The 17,796-nt window shown below is 47.4% G+C and overlaps 1 protein-coding gene across 15 annotated transcripts in view; it reads left to right on the forward strand.

Moving 5' to 3' along the window:
* Nucleotides 1-17,796, forward strand: part of PPP6R2 (protein phosphatase 6 regulatory subunit 2) — a 108,400-nt gene that overhangs the window by 51,044 nt on the left and 39,560 nt on the right. For 8 of the 15 annotated variants that reach the window (XM_032266217.1, XM_032266221.1, XM_032266223.1 and 5 more), the window contains exons 3-4: nucleotides 5,643-5,771; nucleotides 10,454-10,696. In XM_032266217.1, coding sequence (XP_032122108.1) covers nucleotides 5,662-5,771; nucleotides 10,454-10,696 — 353 coding nt within the window. In that variant the 5' untranslated portion in view covers nucleotides 5,643-5,661. Of the gene's footprint in view, nucleotides 1-5,639; nucleotides 5,772-10,453; nucleotides 10,697-17,796 lie in introns of those variants that run through there. The other 7 variants (XM_032266225.1, XM_032266229.1, XM_032266230.1 and 4 more) reach the window with 3 other exon arrangements.

Consider the following 17,796-nt stretch of genomic DNA (forward strand, 5'->3'; position numbering starts at 1 on the left):
TTCCCTCTCTCCTTGCTCTCACTGGGTTCCTTGGGCCTTCTTGTTCATGATGGAGAATACATAGGACTTAGTAGCCTCCTCAACTTCCTTCTTTCTTGCTGTGCTTAAGACAAGCAGCCGTATGGGGCTGTTATCTTTCTACCACTGGGAAATGAGAGGGTGGGTGTTAAAAGTTAAAAAGGAGAAGGATGAACACTTTTGAGCTCATAATATGTGTCACTGACATCACATCCTTTCTTCATTTAGTAAATTCAAGTATGATTTGTTGGGCACTTATAATATGTCAGGTACATTACATAACTCCTGTAGCCTTCTGAAGAAAATATTATCATTTTATATGAAGTTCAGTGTCTTAGTCTGTTTTCTGCTACTTAGAATACCTGAAATTGGGTAACTCATAAATAAAAGAAATTTGTTTCGTATAGTTATGGAGGCCGAGAAGTCCAAGTTTGAGAGGCATATCTGGTGGGGGGCCTTCTTGCAGCTGGGGACACCGTGGTGGCCCGAGGTGGCATAGGGCATCACATGGCAAGGGGGCTGAGTATGTTGATGTACTAGCTCAGGTCATTCTTCCCTTTTATTTATTTATTTTTTTTTTGGGGACAGAGTCTTGCTCAGTCACCCAGGCTGGAGTGCAATGGTGTGATCTCTGCTCACTGCAACCTCTGCCTCCTGGGTTCAAGTGATTCTTCTGCCTCAGCCTCCTGAGTAGCTGGAACTACAGGCATGCACCACCATACCTGGCTAATTTTTGTATTTTTAGTAGAGACGGGGTTTCACCATATTGGCCAGGATGGTCTTGATCTGTTGACCTTGTGATTCGCCTATCTTGGCCTCCCAAAGTGCTGGGATTACAGGCGTGAACCACTGTGCCTGGCCTTTCTTCTTCTTCTTTTGTTTTTAAAGAAATGGGGTGTCATTCTGTTGCCTAAGCTGGAAGTGCAGTGGCACAGTCATGGCTCACTGTAGCTTCAACCTCTGAGGCTCAAGTGATTCTCCCACCTCAGCCTTCTGAGTAGCGGGGACTGTAGGTGCACACCACCATGCTCAGCTAATTTTGTTTTGCTTTCCATAGAGGTGGGTCTTGCCATGTCTAGCAGGCGGGTCTCAAACTTCTGGCCTCAAGTGATCCTCCTGCCTTTAGCCTCCCAAAGTTCTGGGATCACAGGCATGGGCTACTGTTATATTGGGGTTCAGGGTGCCCTCAGCTCCCCTGAGAGGACGTTTCTCCAGGTTCTTGGTCTCCTGCCCTCTCAAGAATGAGAGAGGGAACCACAGCACAGTGTGCAATAAATGCCGGACTCAAAAGTGTTTTAGAAAGTGGTTTATTAGAGAGAGAAAAAGGAGAAGGAAAGAGAAACGGCAAACTCTCACACTGAGTGAGAGAAAGAAAAGCTGCTCTCACACTGAGTGAGAAGGATTCCCAGAGGGGGAAGACCAGAGAAGGAAAGCTGCTCTCACACTGAGTGAGAGAATCCAGAAAGAGGGAATCCGGGAGAGGAAAGCAGCTTCCGCACTGAGTGGGAGGGAATAGAGAGAGAGAGGGAGCTTAGTAGGGAAGGCAGGCTTCCACGAGAGAGTGTAGAAGGGGACCCCAGAAGGGAAATCCAGGAGAAAGAAAGCTGGCTTCCACGAGAGAGTGTTCTTGGAAGGGGACCCAAGCATGGAGTCCGAAGGGGTGTGGAAGAAGGGGACTTTTAACGTGGGAGGAAACCCCACCTTCTGTAAGACCCCTGGCCAATGAAAGGACTTCCTTAGATCTTCCGCTGGAGTGATTGACTTTTAATTTCTTCCTGTGTCCACAAAATTTAAACATAAACCATTAAATCTCCCAGATGGAGAGATACGGGAGGAGGGCATGGCGCTGGGAATTTCTTGCCCTTAAAACTATGCCCCCTTGTAGACCTGGAAAGAGAACACGTTCCCTCACTGCCACACCCAACCTCTTCTTTTTATAGAGCCACCAGTTCTACTCTCATGATAACTCATCAGTTCATGAATGGATTAATCCAGTTCCCTCTTGGAGGCCCTACCTTTCCATACTGTCAAATTGGGATTAAGTTTTGTTTTGTTTTATTTTAGAGACAGAATCTCGCTCTGCCACCCAGGCTGGGATGCAATGGCGCAATCTAGACTCACCTCCAGGTTCAAGCGATTCTTGTGCCTAGCCTTCTGAGTAGCTGGAATTATAAACAGACACTATCGTTCCTGGCTAATTTTTGTATTTTTAGTAGAGATGGGGTTTTGCCATGTTGGCCAGGCTAGTCTCAAACTCCTGACCTCAGGTGATCCACTCGCCTTGGCCTCCCACAGTGCTGGGATTGCAGATGTGAGCTGCCACGCCCAGCTGGGGATTAGGTTTTCACATGAGTTTTGGAAGGGGTTATATATTCAAGCCATAGACTCAGGGTGATAAAAAAGCTTGCTCAAATTGTAGCAAGGCACAAACTGAGCTTCTGCAACAACTAGGTCCCAAAGAACAATGGCTTGAGCAAGGTGCAAGCACATGTCTTTCTCATCTTAACAGTCTGTCTGGTAGGTGGCCTTCTTCAGCTTGTGGCGTCCACTCATGGATCTAGAAGGGTCTTTATGGTTCTTGGTTTCCCACTAGGCAGAAGAATCAGAACCAAGGGGGGTCACACAGTAAGAGCTGGAGGTTCCAGTGTCACTCCTACTCCCATCCCAGTGACCAGAGTTTAGTCATATGATGACACTGGCTGTCAGGAAGGCTAGAAAAGTTAGGCTTGGGAGGGTGGCCATGTACCCAGCTGACCTCTGCCCTGTTGAAGAAAGGGAGACTGGAAATGGGACCAGAAAAGTTTCTCCCACACCTGCCCGGATTCCCAGGTGGAGAGTGTGGATCCAGGGCCTCTCTTCCTATCTGCCCTGCTCTTCTGTGATACCTTACAACTGTTTTTGGGAAGAAACAGCCTTTGAGAACTTTACTTATGTATTAAAATACAGCTAGTGCTCGACTTACGACCACGATTGGTTCCGACAGACTGGTCGTAACACGATTTGGTCGTAAGTTGAGTAGGCTATATGTACAGTACTGTGAAATGATGTTATAAAAATCTTTAAGTCATATTTTATCATAATTTTCTTTCATTATTGTTATAATTTTCTCTGTTCATTTTATGCCATTTGTATCATCTCTACACCATTTTGTTTCTTATTTTTATATTCGTCAGGTTTAAATAAAACACTGCATTACCAGTACAACTGGTTTAATATTTGCAAAACATACAAAATTACAAAATACAGGTGCATACAAAAATACAACATACAGCGGGGCGCGGTGGCTCAAGCCTGTAATCCCAGCACTTTGGGAGGCCGAGGCTGGTGGATCACGAGGTCAAGAGATCGAGACCATCCTGGTCAACATGGTGAAACCCTGTCTCTACTAAAACTACAAAAAATTAGCTGGGCATGGTGGCGCGTGCCTTTAATCCCAGCTACTCAGGAGGCTGAGGCAGGAGAATTGCCTGAACCCAAGAGGTGGAGGTTGCGGTGAGCCGAGATCACGCCATTGCACTCCAGCCTGGGTAACATGAGTGAAACTCCGTCTCAAATAAAAAAAAAAAAAAAAAATACAAAATACAGGTGTAAAAAATACCATAGGAAACATTTTCCCAATTGCAAAACATATCAAAATATATAAACATGTACGAAACATTTTATTGGCCGCTGGTGCTTGGCTGCGGATCGTTGATGTCGTCATCTGAGGCAGCAGTTGGGGTTACCGGAGTTGGTTTTTTCATAAACATGATGAGCTTTGTCTGAATTGTGTTTCTTTTTTTCTTCATAAATTTCACGATATGGACGAAACACATCGTTCGCCATCTGTTGAATCCTTGCAAATCGTTTGACGTTTGGGTCCATTGCTTCAAAATGTATAAGAATATTATTGGGAGGGGTTTGATGAAAAATATCCAAGACACAGAACACAAATTGCTGTACTGAGTCTGGGATAACAGTTGCAATGGTGCACGCAGAGATGGTAGTGCTGCCGGAAGCTGCTCTGCACTGTCGTACGCCCAGCTGGGCAACGTTTGCGCTGCCAGACACGGAGCAGTCGTGGCTAGCGATTGTGGTCATAAAGTCGGATGGTCCTAAGTTGCATAGGTCGTAAGTCGAGCAATACCTGTAATTTATTTTTGAGACAGGGTCTTTCTCTGTCACCGAGGCTGGAGTGAAAGAGTATGATCATAGCTCACTGCAGTCTCAACCTCCTGGGCTCAAGTGATCTTCCTGTCTCAGCCTCCCAAGTAGCTGAGACTAGGCACACACTACCATGCCCAGCTAATTTAAAAAAAATTGTTTTTGTAGAGATGGAGTCTCACTATGTTGCCCAGGTTTGTCCCGAACTCCTGGGCTCCAGCGAACCTCCTACCTTGTGGCCTTCTGAATTGTTGGGATTACAAGCGTGAGCTGTGCCTGACTCTTTTCACTCTGATTTTGGATTTTTACTTAACCTGTTTGCCCCACTCCACCTGCTTTTTAAAGTTAGACTTTTTTTCCTGGTCTTTTTCCCAGTGGACTATGCCCAGGATAGACATAGTCTTGTTTGTTCCTTGATTGTAAAAATATTCCTTGTGCTTCATGGGGTCACATTGGTGTTTCTTTTCAGGCCAAATGGAAATCAAGCATTCAGCCTGTCCAGTGGTATGTTGGTAAATGTTTAACAACAGGCTTTCTGGGGGAGAATAAAACCTCCTGGTTTGTAACACTTGCTGATTTCCATGGTGTTAATACTCCCACCACGTTCGAGTTGAGCTGCCAGTGTGATGCCCTGAAGGTGGAAGAGGGAAGAGAGGTATGCGGGCACTGGTTGCCACCACAGAGCGTGGCCTCTGTGAGCACAGTGACTTATCGCTGTCTCCATCTCTTTACACTGAGGGTCCTGATAATGAAATGCTCTGGGAACTGTGCTAGATCCTTTATGTGGAGTAACTCAGTAATCCTCACCACAGGGGCTGTTTATTGCTGCATTTTTAGGTGAGGAAATCAAGGCATGAGAGATCATGGAACTGGCCTCAGGTCACACCCCAGAGCTAGGTCTTTGATCATAATCTTTAAAAGAAAAAAATGGTGGCTGGGCGCCAGTGGCTCATGCTATAATCCCAGCATCTTGGGAGGCTGAGGCAGGTGTGGGATTGCTTGAGCCCAGGTGTTCGAGACCAGCCTGGGCAAAAATAAGCTGGGTGTGGTGGGGCGTGCCTATACTCCCAGCTTGGGGGGCTGAAGTGGGAAGATCACTGAAGCCTGGGAGGTTCAGGCTGCAGTCTGCCAGAATCCCACCACTGTACTCTAGCCTTGGTAACAGAGCGAGACCCTATCTTAAAAAAAAAAAAAAAAAAAAAAGCCAAAATGCTGGACAAGGTGGCTTATGCCTAAAATCTCAGCACTTTGGGAGGCTGAGGCGGGAGGATTGCTTGAGCCCAGGAATTCAAGGCTGCAGTGACTGTGTTCAGGCCTCTGTGCTCCAGCCTGGCTCACAGAGCAGGGCCCTGCCTCAAAAATATCCATAAATTTAAAAAAAAAAAAAAAAAACACGTTTGTGGCCAGACAGGTAATAGGGCATTTCAGATTCTAATTTTCTCTTAGCAACAGTCTCTATCACAGAATGTTCTTTTTTAAAGGGCTCTTTCATGGAACCATATGATCATATGGGCAACACTTCTGTTTGAGATCTACCTTCTGTTTGATGGATATGCCATCCTGAAAAAAGTGAAGCAGCTGAACTTCAAGGTCCTTTCATTTAGCATTGGGTAAGCATCTAGAAGAGGTTGCATATACTGTGCTTGACATCCCAGATGGACCCCTGAGGACGGGGTGTCAGGATGTGAGAGCAGCCCTTATGCTCAGTTGATACTCCAGGTGTAACCAGAAATATCTTAAATCAACAAGCTGGGCCGTGAACCATTTGTTTGTTCTGAAGATACTGCCAATACTGACCTTGAGGTCATTTAGGGAAGGAAATTTAAGGCCTTCCCTGTAGGTAGGGGCTAACCAGGAAGATGCTAGTGTCTCTATGGAGGAGAAAAATGTGCAATATTATCTGAGTAAATGTTCTGGAGTCAGTTTATACCGGTTTCTTTAACAGTGAAATTAGCTGTAACTAAACCAGTGCCATTGCAGTGAACTCTTAAAGGATGCCTCTGATGTGAATTTTTTTTTTTTTTTGAGATGGAGTCTCGCTCTATTACCCAGTCCCGAGTGTAGTGGCAAGATCTCTGCTCACTGCAGCCTCCACCCCCTGGGTTCCAGTGATTCTCCTGCCTCACCCGTCTGAGTAGTTGGGATTGCAGGTGTGTGCCACCATGCCTGGCTAATTTTTGTATTTTTAGTAGAGATGGGTTTGGCTAGGCTGGTCCCAAACTCCTGACCTCAAGTGATCTGCCTGTCTTGGACCTGCAGAGTGCTGGGATTACAGGTGTTAGCCACCATGCCAGCCTGATGTGATCATTTTTGAGTGTTTCTTAGAATGTGGGGAGAATTGATAGAAACATAGACATGTTCTTGTTATACAGAGATTTTTTTTCTTTTTTCTTTTTTGAGATAGAATCACACTGTCACCCAGGCTGGAGTGCAGTGGTGCTATCTTGGTGCACTACAACCTCTACCTCCCGGGTTCAGGCAATTCTCCTGCTTCAGCCTCCCCAGGAGCTGGGATTACAGGCGCCTGCCAACACGCCTGGCTAATTTTTGTATTTTTAGTAGAGTCCGGATTTCATTATGTTGGTCAAGTTGATCTCAAACTCTGAGACCTCAGGTGATCCACCCACCTCAGCCTACCAAAGTGCTGGGATTATAGGCATGAGCCTCCACGCCTGGCCCATATGCTGTTTCTCAAGAGAAACATTTTAAACATTTCAACAAGTAGGTTGTTAAAGGATACACCAAACATGAATCATAAGAAGGATGTACCATGTGAATATCAGGCACAGCAGACTTCAAAACAAGGTATATTGCCAGAGACAATGAAGGACATTTCAAAATGATCAAATAATTAATCAAGACATAACAGGCCAGGTGTGGTGGTTCACACCTGTAATCACAGAACTTTGGGAGGCTGAGGCGGACGGATCACGAGGTCAGGAGTTCAAGACCAGCCTGACCAACATGGTGAAACCCCGTCTCTACTAAATACAAAAAATTAGCCGGGTGTGGTGGCACATGCCTGTAATCCTAGCTACTTGGGAGGCTGAGGCAAGAGAATCGCTTGAACCTGACAGGCAGAGGTTGCAGTGAGCTGCGGTTGCACCATTGCACTCCAGCCTGGGCAACAAGAGTGAAACTGTCTCAAAAAAAATTTAGGAGGCCGGGCACGGTGGCTCAAGCCTGTAATCCCAGCACTTTGGGAGGCCGAGGCGGGTGGATCACGAGGTCAAGCCATCGAGACCATCCTGGTCAACATGGTGAAACCCCGTCTCTACTAAAAATACAAAAAATTAGCTGGGCATGGTGGTGCGTGCCTGTAATCCCAGCTACTCAGGAGGCTGAGGCAGGAGAATTGCCTGAACCCAGGAGGCGGAGGTTGCGGTGAGCCGAGATTGTGCCATTGCACTCCAGCCTGGGTAACATGAGTGAAACTCCGTCTCAAAAAAAAAAAAAAAAAAAAAAAATTTAGGGTCAGGTGTGGTGGCTCACACCTGTAATCCCAGCACTTTGGGAGGCTGAAGCAGACGGATCACGAGATCAGGCGTTCGAGACCCCCGTGACCAACATGGTGAAACCCCATCTCTACTAAGGATACAAAAAAATTAGCTGGACGTGGTAGCACATGCCTGTAATCCCAGCTACTCGGGAGGCTGAGGCAGGGGAATCGCTTGAACCCAGGAGGTGGAGGTTGCAGTGAGCTGAGATCGAGCCATTGCACTTCAGCCTGGGTGACACGGTGAGACTGTCTCAAAAAAAACCAAATTCAGGCTGGATGCAGTGGCTCACATCTGTAATCCTGACACTTTGAGAGGCCAAGGCAGTTGAGGCCAAGAGTTTGAGACCAGCCTGGGCAACATAGTGTGACCCCATCTCTACAAAATATTTAAACATTAGCTGGTCATGGTGGTGCTTGGCTGTACTCCTAGCTACTTAGGAGGCTGAGATGGGAGGACTGCTTGAGCCCGCAGTGAGCTGATGACTGGACTGCACTCCAGCCTGGGCAGCATGGCAAAACACTATCTCTAAAAATAAAATCCAGTCTGACAATGTTTGTCTTTAATTGAAATGATTATTTGCATTTAATGCACTTACTGAAATGGTTGAATTTGTGTCTGGTATCTTGCTATTTTTATTCTGTCCCATCTGTTTTTGTTGCTTATCTCCTTTTATTTTTATTTTTGATCTTTTGGATTAATCCAGTCATTTTAAATGATTCTGCTAGAAAAGTTTAAGACCTATTTGGTTGATGGTCTCTTGTGATCCACCCAGCCTTCTACCATTCTGTGGCTAGAAACAGAACTGCCCAGAAGGCGCCTCTAACTGTCCTGCCTTGCAAGTTCTGATTTTGGGGAAAAAAAGAAAAGCATTGGCAAGGTGGGATGCAGTTCTTTCTCTGGATTGTGTGTCACCCAGCACGTGAGACATCTGGTAGTGCATTTAGGAGAGAGGGGCATCCAGTACGTGTGTGGAGGCAGCTGTCTCTTCCTGAAAGTGCTTTTAGGAGTCATTGTTTCTGGTCCTCTGCAGTTTGCTGCTACCCCTCATAAGTATCCATTCCCCTTACAAGAAGCATAAGGAAGATCTTAAGACTCAGAAGGAAAACTGAATGCAGGCCAGGCTTCGTGGCTCAGTGCGTATAATCCTAGCATTTTGGGAAGCCAAGGCAGGCAGAGCACTTGAGCTCAGCAGTGGGGCAACATAGTGAATTCCTGTCTCTACAAAAAAAAAAAAAAACCAAACATATATATATATATATATGTATGTGAAACTTCCCCACCCCAAAATCAAAACTGAATGTAGTGTCAGTATATATATGAAGTCCCTTGTGCTGAAAGTCAAAGCAGTCCCATTTTGGGGTCTTAAGAGCTCCACGTCTGGGCCCTTCATATCTAAGTCCATGAGAAGTGCCCACTGGAGTGGTGTGTATAGGTTGGGGGCTGCAGGGCCTCACCCTTAGCTGCAGCTGGGGAGCCTGTACAGAAGGATACAAGTAGGAAAGTGCAGTTTGTGTGGGAAGAAAAGTTCAGTGCCTTTGTAGTGCGGTGGGGTCCAGGAGTACCTAGGAGATGCCCAGAGGACCTGGAGGCATGCTGTGGAAAGCAGCCTAGTAGACCTCTGGGGCCAGGAGAGGTTTTGAAGCTGAGATGAGAGGATGTGCACACATCGAGTTTGAAACAGCACAAACTGTGGGTGTGGATTACATGGGCAATACTTGAAAAAAAATAAATGAAACAGCGCAAACCAGAGGCTGTGGGAATATGACTGGATGGCAGAGGCTCCCATGTCGGGTCCTAGGGCAGCACAGGCTTTACGGACAGACACACCTGGGCATTTATATTTGTGGTCAACCTTTTCTTTTTCTAAGTAAAAATATTAGGTAAGATAAATTCCATCTACTCTTACTGTAATTTTAAAAATACTGTTTCATGTAACATTGAAAAGATAATCTCACAATAAAGTTTGAACTTTGTTAAAGATGTAGGCTTTATGTTTTCTGTATCACAGTAGTGAAAACTTTGTTGCTGACCAGCCCTGGCTTACGGAGTGACATGTGAGGCCCTAGGGAGGAAAAACCTCTTGTGTCCAGGCAAAGCCAGCCAGAGCTGGGATGTTTGGGAAGCAGAGGAGGGGCTGGATTGGTGATTCCTCAGGTGGCTGTGGCAAGACCTTGTGCCTAGTTGGTGTATGTGGGAGGAGGTGCCTGCTTCAGAGATAACTGAGTGTGATTCCACAAGATGGGGACAGTGAGTGGAGGGGCAGGGGGGTGGCAGAGGAGTGAGTGCAGGGTCAAGCAGCATCAGCTGTCTTGAGTTTGACTTACTGAGTTTGCTCATAAACAAACGTGTGACTTTCAGCGGGGAGATGTCCAGTGTTCACTCAGGATGGAAGACATCCCTGAGACACAGGAGACACCTGGATGCTTTTGCCCAACAACTGCAGAGCAAGCAAGAGCATTGAGGGGCGTATGGAGCACTCTGGTGGATGGAGGACAGTGCGGGGAAGGAGGGCAAGGGAGAAGGGGTCAGCCTAGAAGAGAACCTGGAGAGGCAGGTCCTGGAGCTTGGGGATGCAGCCTCAGAGCTGCTGAGTACCTGGGAAGACTGTGCTAACTTTGTGACTCCAACCTGGAGAGGTCTGATGAGAATGGTTACTGGGGAGAGCTACCACCATCCTGTGCTCTGGGAATCTTGTGTGTTCATGCTGGGGCTGGACTTCTGGGACTGGGGTCTAGTATTGCTGAGGGTGGATTTGCAGAGGTGAGAAATGACCCCTTTGCCCTCACTTGCAGCTCCGTGGCCATCACGATGTTCTGGAAGTTTGACTTGAATACCACGTCCCATGTTGACAAGCTGCTGGACAAGGAGCATGTGACGCTGCAGGAGTTAATGGATGAAGATGACATCTTGCAGGAGTGTAAGGCTCAGAACCAGAAGCTGCTGGACTTCCTGTGCAGGCAGCAGTGCATGGAGGAGCTGGTGAGCCTCATCACACAAGATCCACCCCTGGACATGGAGGAGAAGGTCCGCTTCAAGTATGTACCAAAGCTTTGACGGGCCAGTATGCCAGGCAGTACTGTGGGGATGCCGCAGGCAGTGTCTGAGGATGGCAAGACTTGGAGCTTTCTGAGGAAGAAGCAAGCCTTAAAAATCCACTCCACCTGAGAAGTGAGGAGGGTATTCCCATGGGGTATGATGTTTTAGAGTTCGGAGGTTGGGTGCAGTTGCTCACACCTGTAATCCCAGCACTTTGGGGGTCTGAGGTGGGTGGATTAATTGAGCCCAGGAATTTGAGACCAGGGGCTCAATTAATCCACCCACCTCAGCCCCGCAAAGTGGGCAACCTAGCAAGACCCTCTCTCTATTAAAAAAAAAAAAAAAATTTTTTTTTTTTTTTTTTTTGAGACAAAGTTTTGTTCTGTCATCAGGCGCCAGGCTGGAGTGCAGTGGCGTGATCTTGGCTCACTGCAACCTCTGCCGCCTGGGTTCAAGCAATTCTCCTGTCTCAGCCTCTCAAGTAGCTGGGACTACAGGCGCGCGCCACCACAACTAGCTAATTTTTGTATTTTTAGTAGAGACGAGGTTTCACCGTGTTGGCCAGGATGGTCTTGATCTCTTGACCTTGTGATCTGCCCACCTCGGCCTCCCAAAGTGCTGGGATTACAGGTGTGAGCCACCGTGCCCAGCCTAAAAAACTTTTTTAGAAATTAACCAGACGTGGTGTTGTACACCTGTGGTTCCAGCTACTTGGGAGGCTGAAGTAGGAGGGTTGCTTGAACTTGAGAGGTTGAGGCTGCAGTAAGCCATGATTGTGCCACTACACTCCAGCCTGGGTGACAGAGCGAGACCCTGTCTTAAAGAAAAAGGAATTTTCACTCTCTTGTGCTTGCATTTTCTCATTCTGAGTTATAAGTAAAGTTAATTTTAGGTTGGTACAGGTGAGTGTTTTGAGTGGCAATATGTTGGGAAAGAAGATTGCTCCCGTGATAGAGATGCGGGTAGCGTTGCAGCATGCGGCCGCACTGTCAGCAGGGTTGGCTCCAGGTCTGCAAAATGGCCGGGCAGGAGAGATGTGCAGTATCTGACCCCACAATCCTGGGAAGTGCCTCACTTTAGGGTCTTAAGCTTGAAGGAGATACATCGTTGTCATTTGGTACCGTCTGTTGTCAGAGTTTTTCCTGAACTGTCCATTCAGCCCTGGCCAGGATGCTGGGAGATGACACAGAGGGAAGGGGCAGGGTAGTGAGATGGCTGGAGCCACGGGGCCTTGGGTCAGGACAGAGGGTAAGCAAGGATGGTGCTGGCGTGAGAGGGAGGACAGGGCGGAGCCAGCCCCCCAGCTCCTCCGGTGCAGCTCTGAGAAGAGCACGTGGTCCACAGTGTCTCCATTGACGCCTCACCAGGAAGTGGGCGATACGTATGGGTCAGCAAACCTCGTCCTGCAGGTCACATCCTGTTTCTGTGTGGCCTGTGAGTGAAGAATGGTTTTACATATTTAATTTTTATTTATTTTATTTTTTTAATTAGTTTTTTTTTTTTTTTTAGAGACGGGGTTTTACCATGTTGGCCAGGCTGGTCTCAAACGCCTCACCTCAAGTGATCCGCCCACCTTGGCCTCCCAAAGTGCTGGGATTACAGGTGTGAGCCACTGCTCCTGGCTTTTTAGTTTAGTTTTTGGAGACAGGGTCTCATTCTACCACCCAGGCTAGAGTGCGGTGGCACAATCTCGGCTCAGTGCAGTCTCTGCCTCCCAGTCCCAAGTGATCCTCTTGCCTTAGCCTCCTGAGTAGCTGGCATTACAAGTGCGTGCCACCATGCCCGGCTAACTTGTTTTTGTATTTTTTTTTTTTTTTGTAGAGACGGGGTTTCACCATGTTGCCCAGGCTGGTTTCAAACTCCTGGGCTGAAATGATCCACCCACCTTGGCCTCCCAAAGTGCTGGGATTATAGGTGTAAGCCACTGTGCCCAGCTGGTTTTACCTTTTTAAATGGTTGGGAAAAAAAAAAATAAAGGAAGAATATTTTGTTACATGCGTGAAAAAGACATGAAATTCACATTTCAGTGTCTACCAGTGAAGTCTCCTTAGACACAGCCACACTCATCCACATCTCATGCAGTGTTGGGCAGCTCTAGCAGGGGCCATCAAAAATAATTTCTATCTGGCCATTAACAGAAATTCTTTGCTGGCTTTTGTCTTAGAAGGAAAATAAAGCAGGATAGGGACCCAGGTTGTCCCTGTGGCAGGGGTGGTCAGGAGTGGTCAGGCAGGTCCTCTCAGACAAGGGGAGCTGAGCTGGCATGGGGAGGAGAGTTCCAGCCTGAGCGGGGCCTTGCTGGCAAGGAGCTGAGGGCTTATGGTGGGGCAGCTTCAGCCAGCAGCTGCTGTGGTTTCTGGTGTGCTGGTCACACCTGCTGTGTCAGCATACCTGTTGATAGCCCCCATTCCTCCCACTCCCAAATGTGGCCCAGTTTGGTAACAAATTAGAGCTGAGAGACAGGTATGGGGGCTGGAGAGTGGAGATGGGTCTTCTGGATCAGGACAGGAATAACCCAGTAGTGTCAATGAGCCAGGAGAGTCTCAGAGTTTGGGAGAGATCAGTAGCAGATAAATACAGAACCAAGTAGACAGAACAAGAGGACTGTGAATTTGGGGGAGACTTATATAGGTAAGCAGAGGTGCCTTGAATAAACAAACCAGCTCAGCTGTAAGCAGTACTTAACTTACTCCTATGAGGTAAACTTTGGAGGAGGGAAAGGAAGAGGGAAGCTGGGTGGTGGGGAAAGCTTTGCCTTCCATTGTAGGAAGTTAATTCATAATGTCTAAAATTGATAAGGGAAGAAGAAATGTATGTGTGTATTATTTAGAAACCTGGAGATTAACATTGGCGAAAACTGCTGAAAGAATCCAGTGATTGCCTCTGAGGGTCATGACTTGGGATGTGGGGGGCCTTTCCTCACCAGCCCTGACATCTGTCTGAGTTTCTAAAGCATGTGCACATATCACTTGTATAAATAACATTAAAGTTAGGTGCAGTGGCTCACACTAGAATCTCAGCACTTTGGGAGGCTGAGGTGGGAGGATCACTTAAGCCCAAGAGTTGAAGACCAGCCTGGACAATATAGTGAGACCCTATTTTCATTTATTTATTTTTGAGACGGAGTCTGCCTCTGTTGCCCAGGCTGGAGTGCAATGGCGCAACCTTGGCTCACTGCAGCCCCTGCCTCCGGGGTTCAAGCGATTCTCCTGCCTCAGCCTCCTGAGTAGTTGGGATTACAGACATGCATTGTCACGCCTAGCTTATTTTTGTATTTTTAGTAGAGACGGAGTTTCACCACGTTGGCCAGGCTGGTCTCAAACTCCTGACCTCAGACGATCCACCTGCCTTGGCCTCCCAAAGTGCTAGGATTACAGGCGTGAGCCACTGCACCTGGCCCATCTCTATTTTTATTTAAAAAAATAAATTTTTTAAAACACATTAAGACTTTTTTTTTTTTTTTTTTTTTTGAGACAGAGTCTGTCACCCAGGCTGGAGTGCAGTGGCATGGTCTTGGCTCACTGCAACCACTGCCTCCTGGGTTCAAGCAATTCTCGTGCCTCAGCCTCCTGAGTAGCTGGGACTGCAGGGTCACATCACCATGCCTAGCTAATTTCATGCCTAGCTAATTTTTTTATTTGTAGAAAGGATGGGGTTTTTACCATTGTTGGCCAGGCTGGTCTTGAACTCTTGAGCTCAGGCAGTGTGCCTGCCTTGGCCTCCCAAAGTGCTAGATAGTGCTAGGATTACAGAAGACACTATTTCTGTGGCTAGTCAGGTGCAGCAGTGTTTACACCTAATTGGTCACAGTATCAGGGTTTCTTCCTTCCTTCTCCAGTCTTTTCGCTCCACATGACCAGCCACATAAACAAAATGAAACAAAAACAAAAACACCTCGTTTTCAGAAATGGAATAGGCTGGATGGCTGGATGGCTGGATAAAGTGGTAGCTAAAGGAAGAAGTAGGGTCAAGATTATTTTTCAGAGGCGGAGAAGATCCAGGCAGGGCGACACGTCTGTAGTCCCAGCTGCCTGGGAGGCTGAGGTGGGAGGATGTCTTGAGTCCTGGAGTTTGGGGCTCTGCTGTGCGGTGACCACACCTGAGAAGAGCAAGTGCACTCCAGCCTTCGTGAAACAGCGAGACCGGCATCTCTTTAAAAAATAAAAAAGGTGGAGAAGATACGCATATGTATGTAGACAAGTTGGCAGATTATCTGTGAAAGATCAGGGAATCAATAAATACTTTAGGCTTTTCAGGTTGTAAGGTCTGTAGAATGACTCAACTCTGAAGTTGTGGCATGAAAGCAGCCACAGAAAAGAGTAAATAAATGGATGTGGCTGTATTCCAAGAGACTTTATTTATACGGACCAGTGCCTGTGCTTCTCAGACTCTACTACTCTCTGCGTAGGTGGCACTGCCAGGCTCAACCCCTCCTCCCGCAACCTGTTAGCCTGGGAGGTCAGGGTTTTCCCGCAGACCTGGCAGAACGCCTCCATGACCACAGGCTGAATTATGGGAGGACTCTTCTTGAAAGTGGAGACTTTGACTGAGCCGTGAGTGCTCAAGAGAAGCTGCACTTAGTTTGGGATCAGACAGCAGCCACTGACCCTGCTTAAAGCCAGGGGCTGCTCCAGACAGGTGAGGCCCACATGCTGCCTCTTCATAAGGCCTGACATGCAGTTAGCCCTGCCTCTACCGAGCAGCCCTTGGCTGAAAAACAGCTGTGGCTGTGAGACAGCTGGTCACCTTCCAGAGTCAGAGCGCTGCCCTCATGGGCCACAGCAGAGAGTGCCACCCCAGGGTCGGAGGCAGCAGCAGTCACATGGTCAGCCCTAGAACCCTGTGGATGCTCCTGGTCTTTTTGGTTTGCTTGCTAAGACCTGGATTATTTGGGAAATAAGACAGAAGAGCCAGTAGAGAGACACCAAGCTGTCACTTCCATTACTCATAAAGTAGTGTCATTTTTAACTCTGAGCCGTGGGGTTCCTCATTCCTGATTGCAGAATTAGAACTGCCCACCCAGTGGGAAGCCGCAGTGAGTCACAGCCGGCCCCCAGGAAGCACGCCCTACCCCAGGGAGACTTGCTGCACTCAGGGCAGAACTGAAAGGAAGAAGGCGTCTCCACCAAAGGAAACACTGGGAGGAAGGGAACTTCCGCCATAGCAGTTCCTGGGCCCTCCATCCCCACTGTGGTAGCTCCACCGTCTGTCTCCTGTGATGGCTTCTTCCTCTTCTTTGGTTTGCTTCCTGTGGTAAACCGTACTTGTTAACAGCTTCCCGAGTTGGAGTTAGTGGGTGATGATGTTTAGGGCATCGGGCTTACATGTTTGAGACCCTCTGATTGGAAGTTCAGACTGGGCATCACCCCCTGGGATTTGGGAGCCCTCGTGTTGTCCTCTAGTCTCACACGTCGGATGCAGCAAGCTCCTGGCTCACATGTGCCACCTGTTTTCTTTCCTCTCTGAGGGTGTTTAGGTTCTTTTCTAAGCCCTATTTTTCCTAAATTTCCCAATAATGTGGACTATTTTCTGGGTCAGGACAGGGGATCCCAGAACGGCATCACTGAGCCAGGAGAGTGTCATAGTCAGAGCTTGGGAGAATTTAGTAATAGATAAGGACAAAATCAAGCAAACAGAACAGTGAGAAGAGCTACTAATTCTAAGGGAAAACTTAATATAAGTAAGCAGTTGTACCCTGAGTAAACAAATCAGCTCAGCAGTAAACAGTATTTGCAGGTTCACACTGAGGTCAACAGTAGATACTCATTTTTTTTGTTTGTTGTGCTGGTCTCGCTAAACTCTTTTAGTCTGTAAATTCATGGCGTTAGCAGAGAGCAGTTTCTCTTATTTCTTTGATATTTTCCTTCTTCTGTTTCTGGGACTTCTAATCAGGTATTAGATCACTTGAATTAATGCTTTTCTTACTTTTGCCTTTAATATTTTATACTTTGCGTTTTTGGCCTGCATCAGAGAGATTTCTTCATCTTTTAAATTGTCACCCTTTTATTGACTTTTGAACGTTCTACCATGATTTTTTGTTTTTTAAACATGAGGTTTTGCTGTGTTGCCCAGTCTAGACTCAAACTCCTGGGCTCAAGTGATCCTCCCATCTCAGTCTCCCAAGCACTTGGAACCACAGGTGCGTGCCACCGTGCCCAACATCTGTTGTGTTGTTAATTTCTAAGAGCTCTTTTTTATTCTCAGATATTTTAATAAAAGCCTCCAGTTCTTATTCATGGATACACAGTCTTAGTGTGTCATCTCTGAAAATACTGTAGTTTAAAAGTTGCCTTCTGTTCTCCACGCTCTCTCTCCTCTGAGTGCCTTGTTTTCTGCTTGGTCCTCACCATCCTTTCATGAGTGAGGCCCTAACTCCTGCACAGAGTTTGGGATCTGCGGGGGGCTTGTTCACCACAAGCTTAGAGGACGCTAGTTGACTTTTCTCGTTGTCCAATTATTTTTCCCAGAAAAGAATCTTTCTAGCTCTCCCCTGTTGGGTGTGGACCTGTCAGTATCCCGGGAGCTGAGGTGGGAAGAGGGCTCTCCCACTGCCCTGGCCGGCTGAGCCCACCCTGCCCTTGCTGGCTGCTGATTCAGTGTCCAGGCCTCTCTGGAGTTCTGTGGCCTGAATTCTCATCTCTAGTTGGTCCCCCTTCTGTGGGCTTCTGAAACTCAGCCTTCCCTGTGCCAAGTCGGTCTTCACATGGCCAGCCGCTTCGGTCCTCGAGGCCTGGTTCATTGTTTCTGCTTCTCTTTTCTTGCCTTTTTAATTCTTTGTGTTATTTGAGAGGGAATATCAACAAGCCTCTGTGCTCCATCTGCTATGTTTGACTGGAATTTCTATACCTTGTATAAGTTGTTTTGTTTTTGAGACGGAGTCTTGCTCTGTCACCAGGCTGGAGTGCAGTGGCGCAGTCTCAGCTTACTGCAACCTCTGCCTCCTGGGTTCAAGTGATTCTTCCGCCTCAGTCTCCTGAGTAGCTGGGACCACAGGCACGTGCCACCATGCCCGGCTAATTTTTTTGCATTTTTAGTAGAGATGGGGTTTCACTGTGTTGGCCAGGATGGTCTCGATCTCTTGACCTCGTGATGCACCCGC

This window comes from Sapajus apella, unplaced genomic scaffold, assembly GCF_009761245.1.
Source record: "Sapajus apella isolate SASKATOON/1434 unplaced genomic scaffold, GSC_monkey_1.0 scaffold156, whole genome shotgun sequence".
Classification (NCBI taxonomy): Eukaryota; Metazoa; Chordata; class Mammalia; order Primates; family Cebidae; genus Sapajus; species Sapajus apella.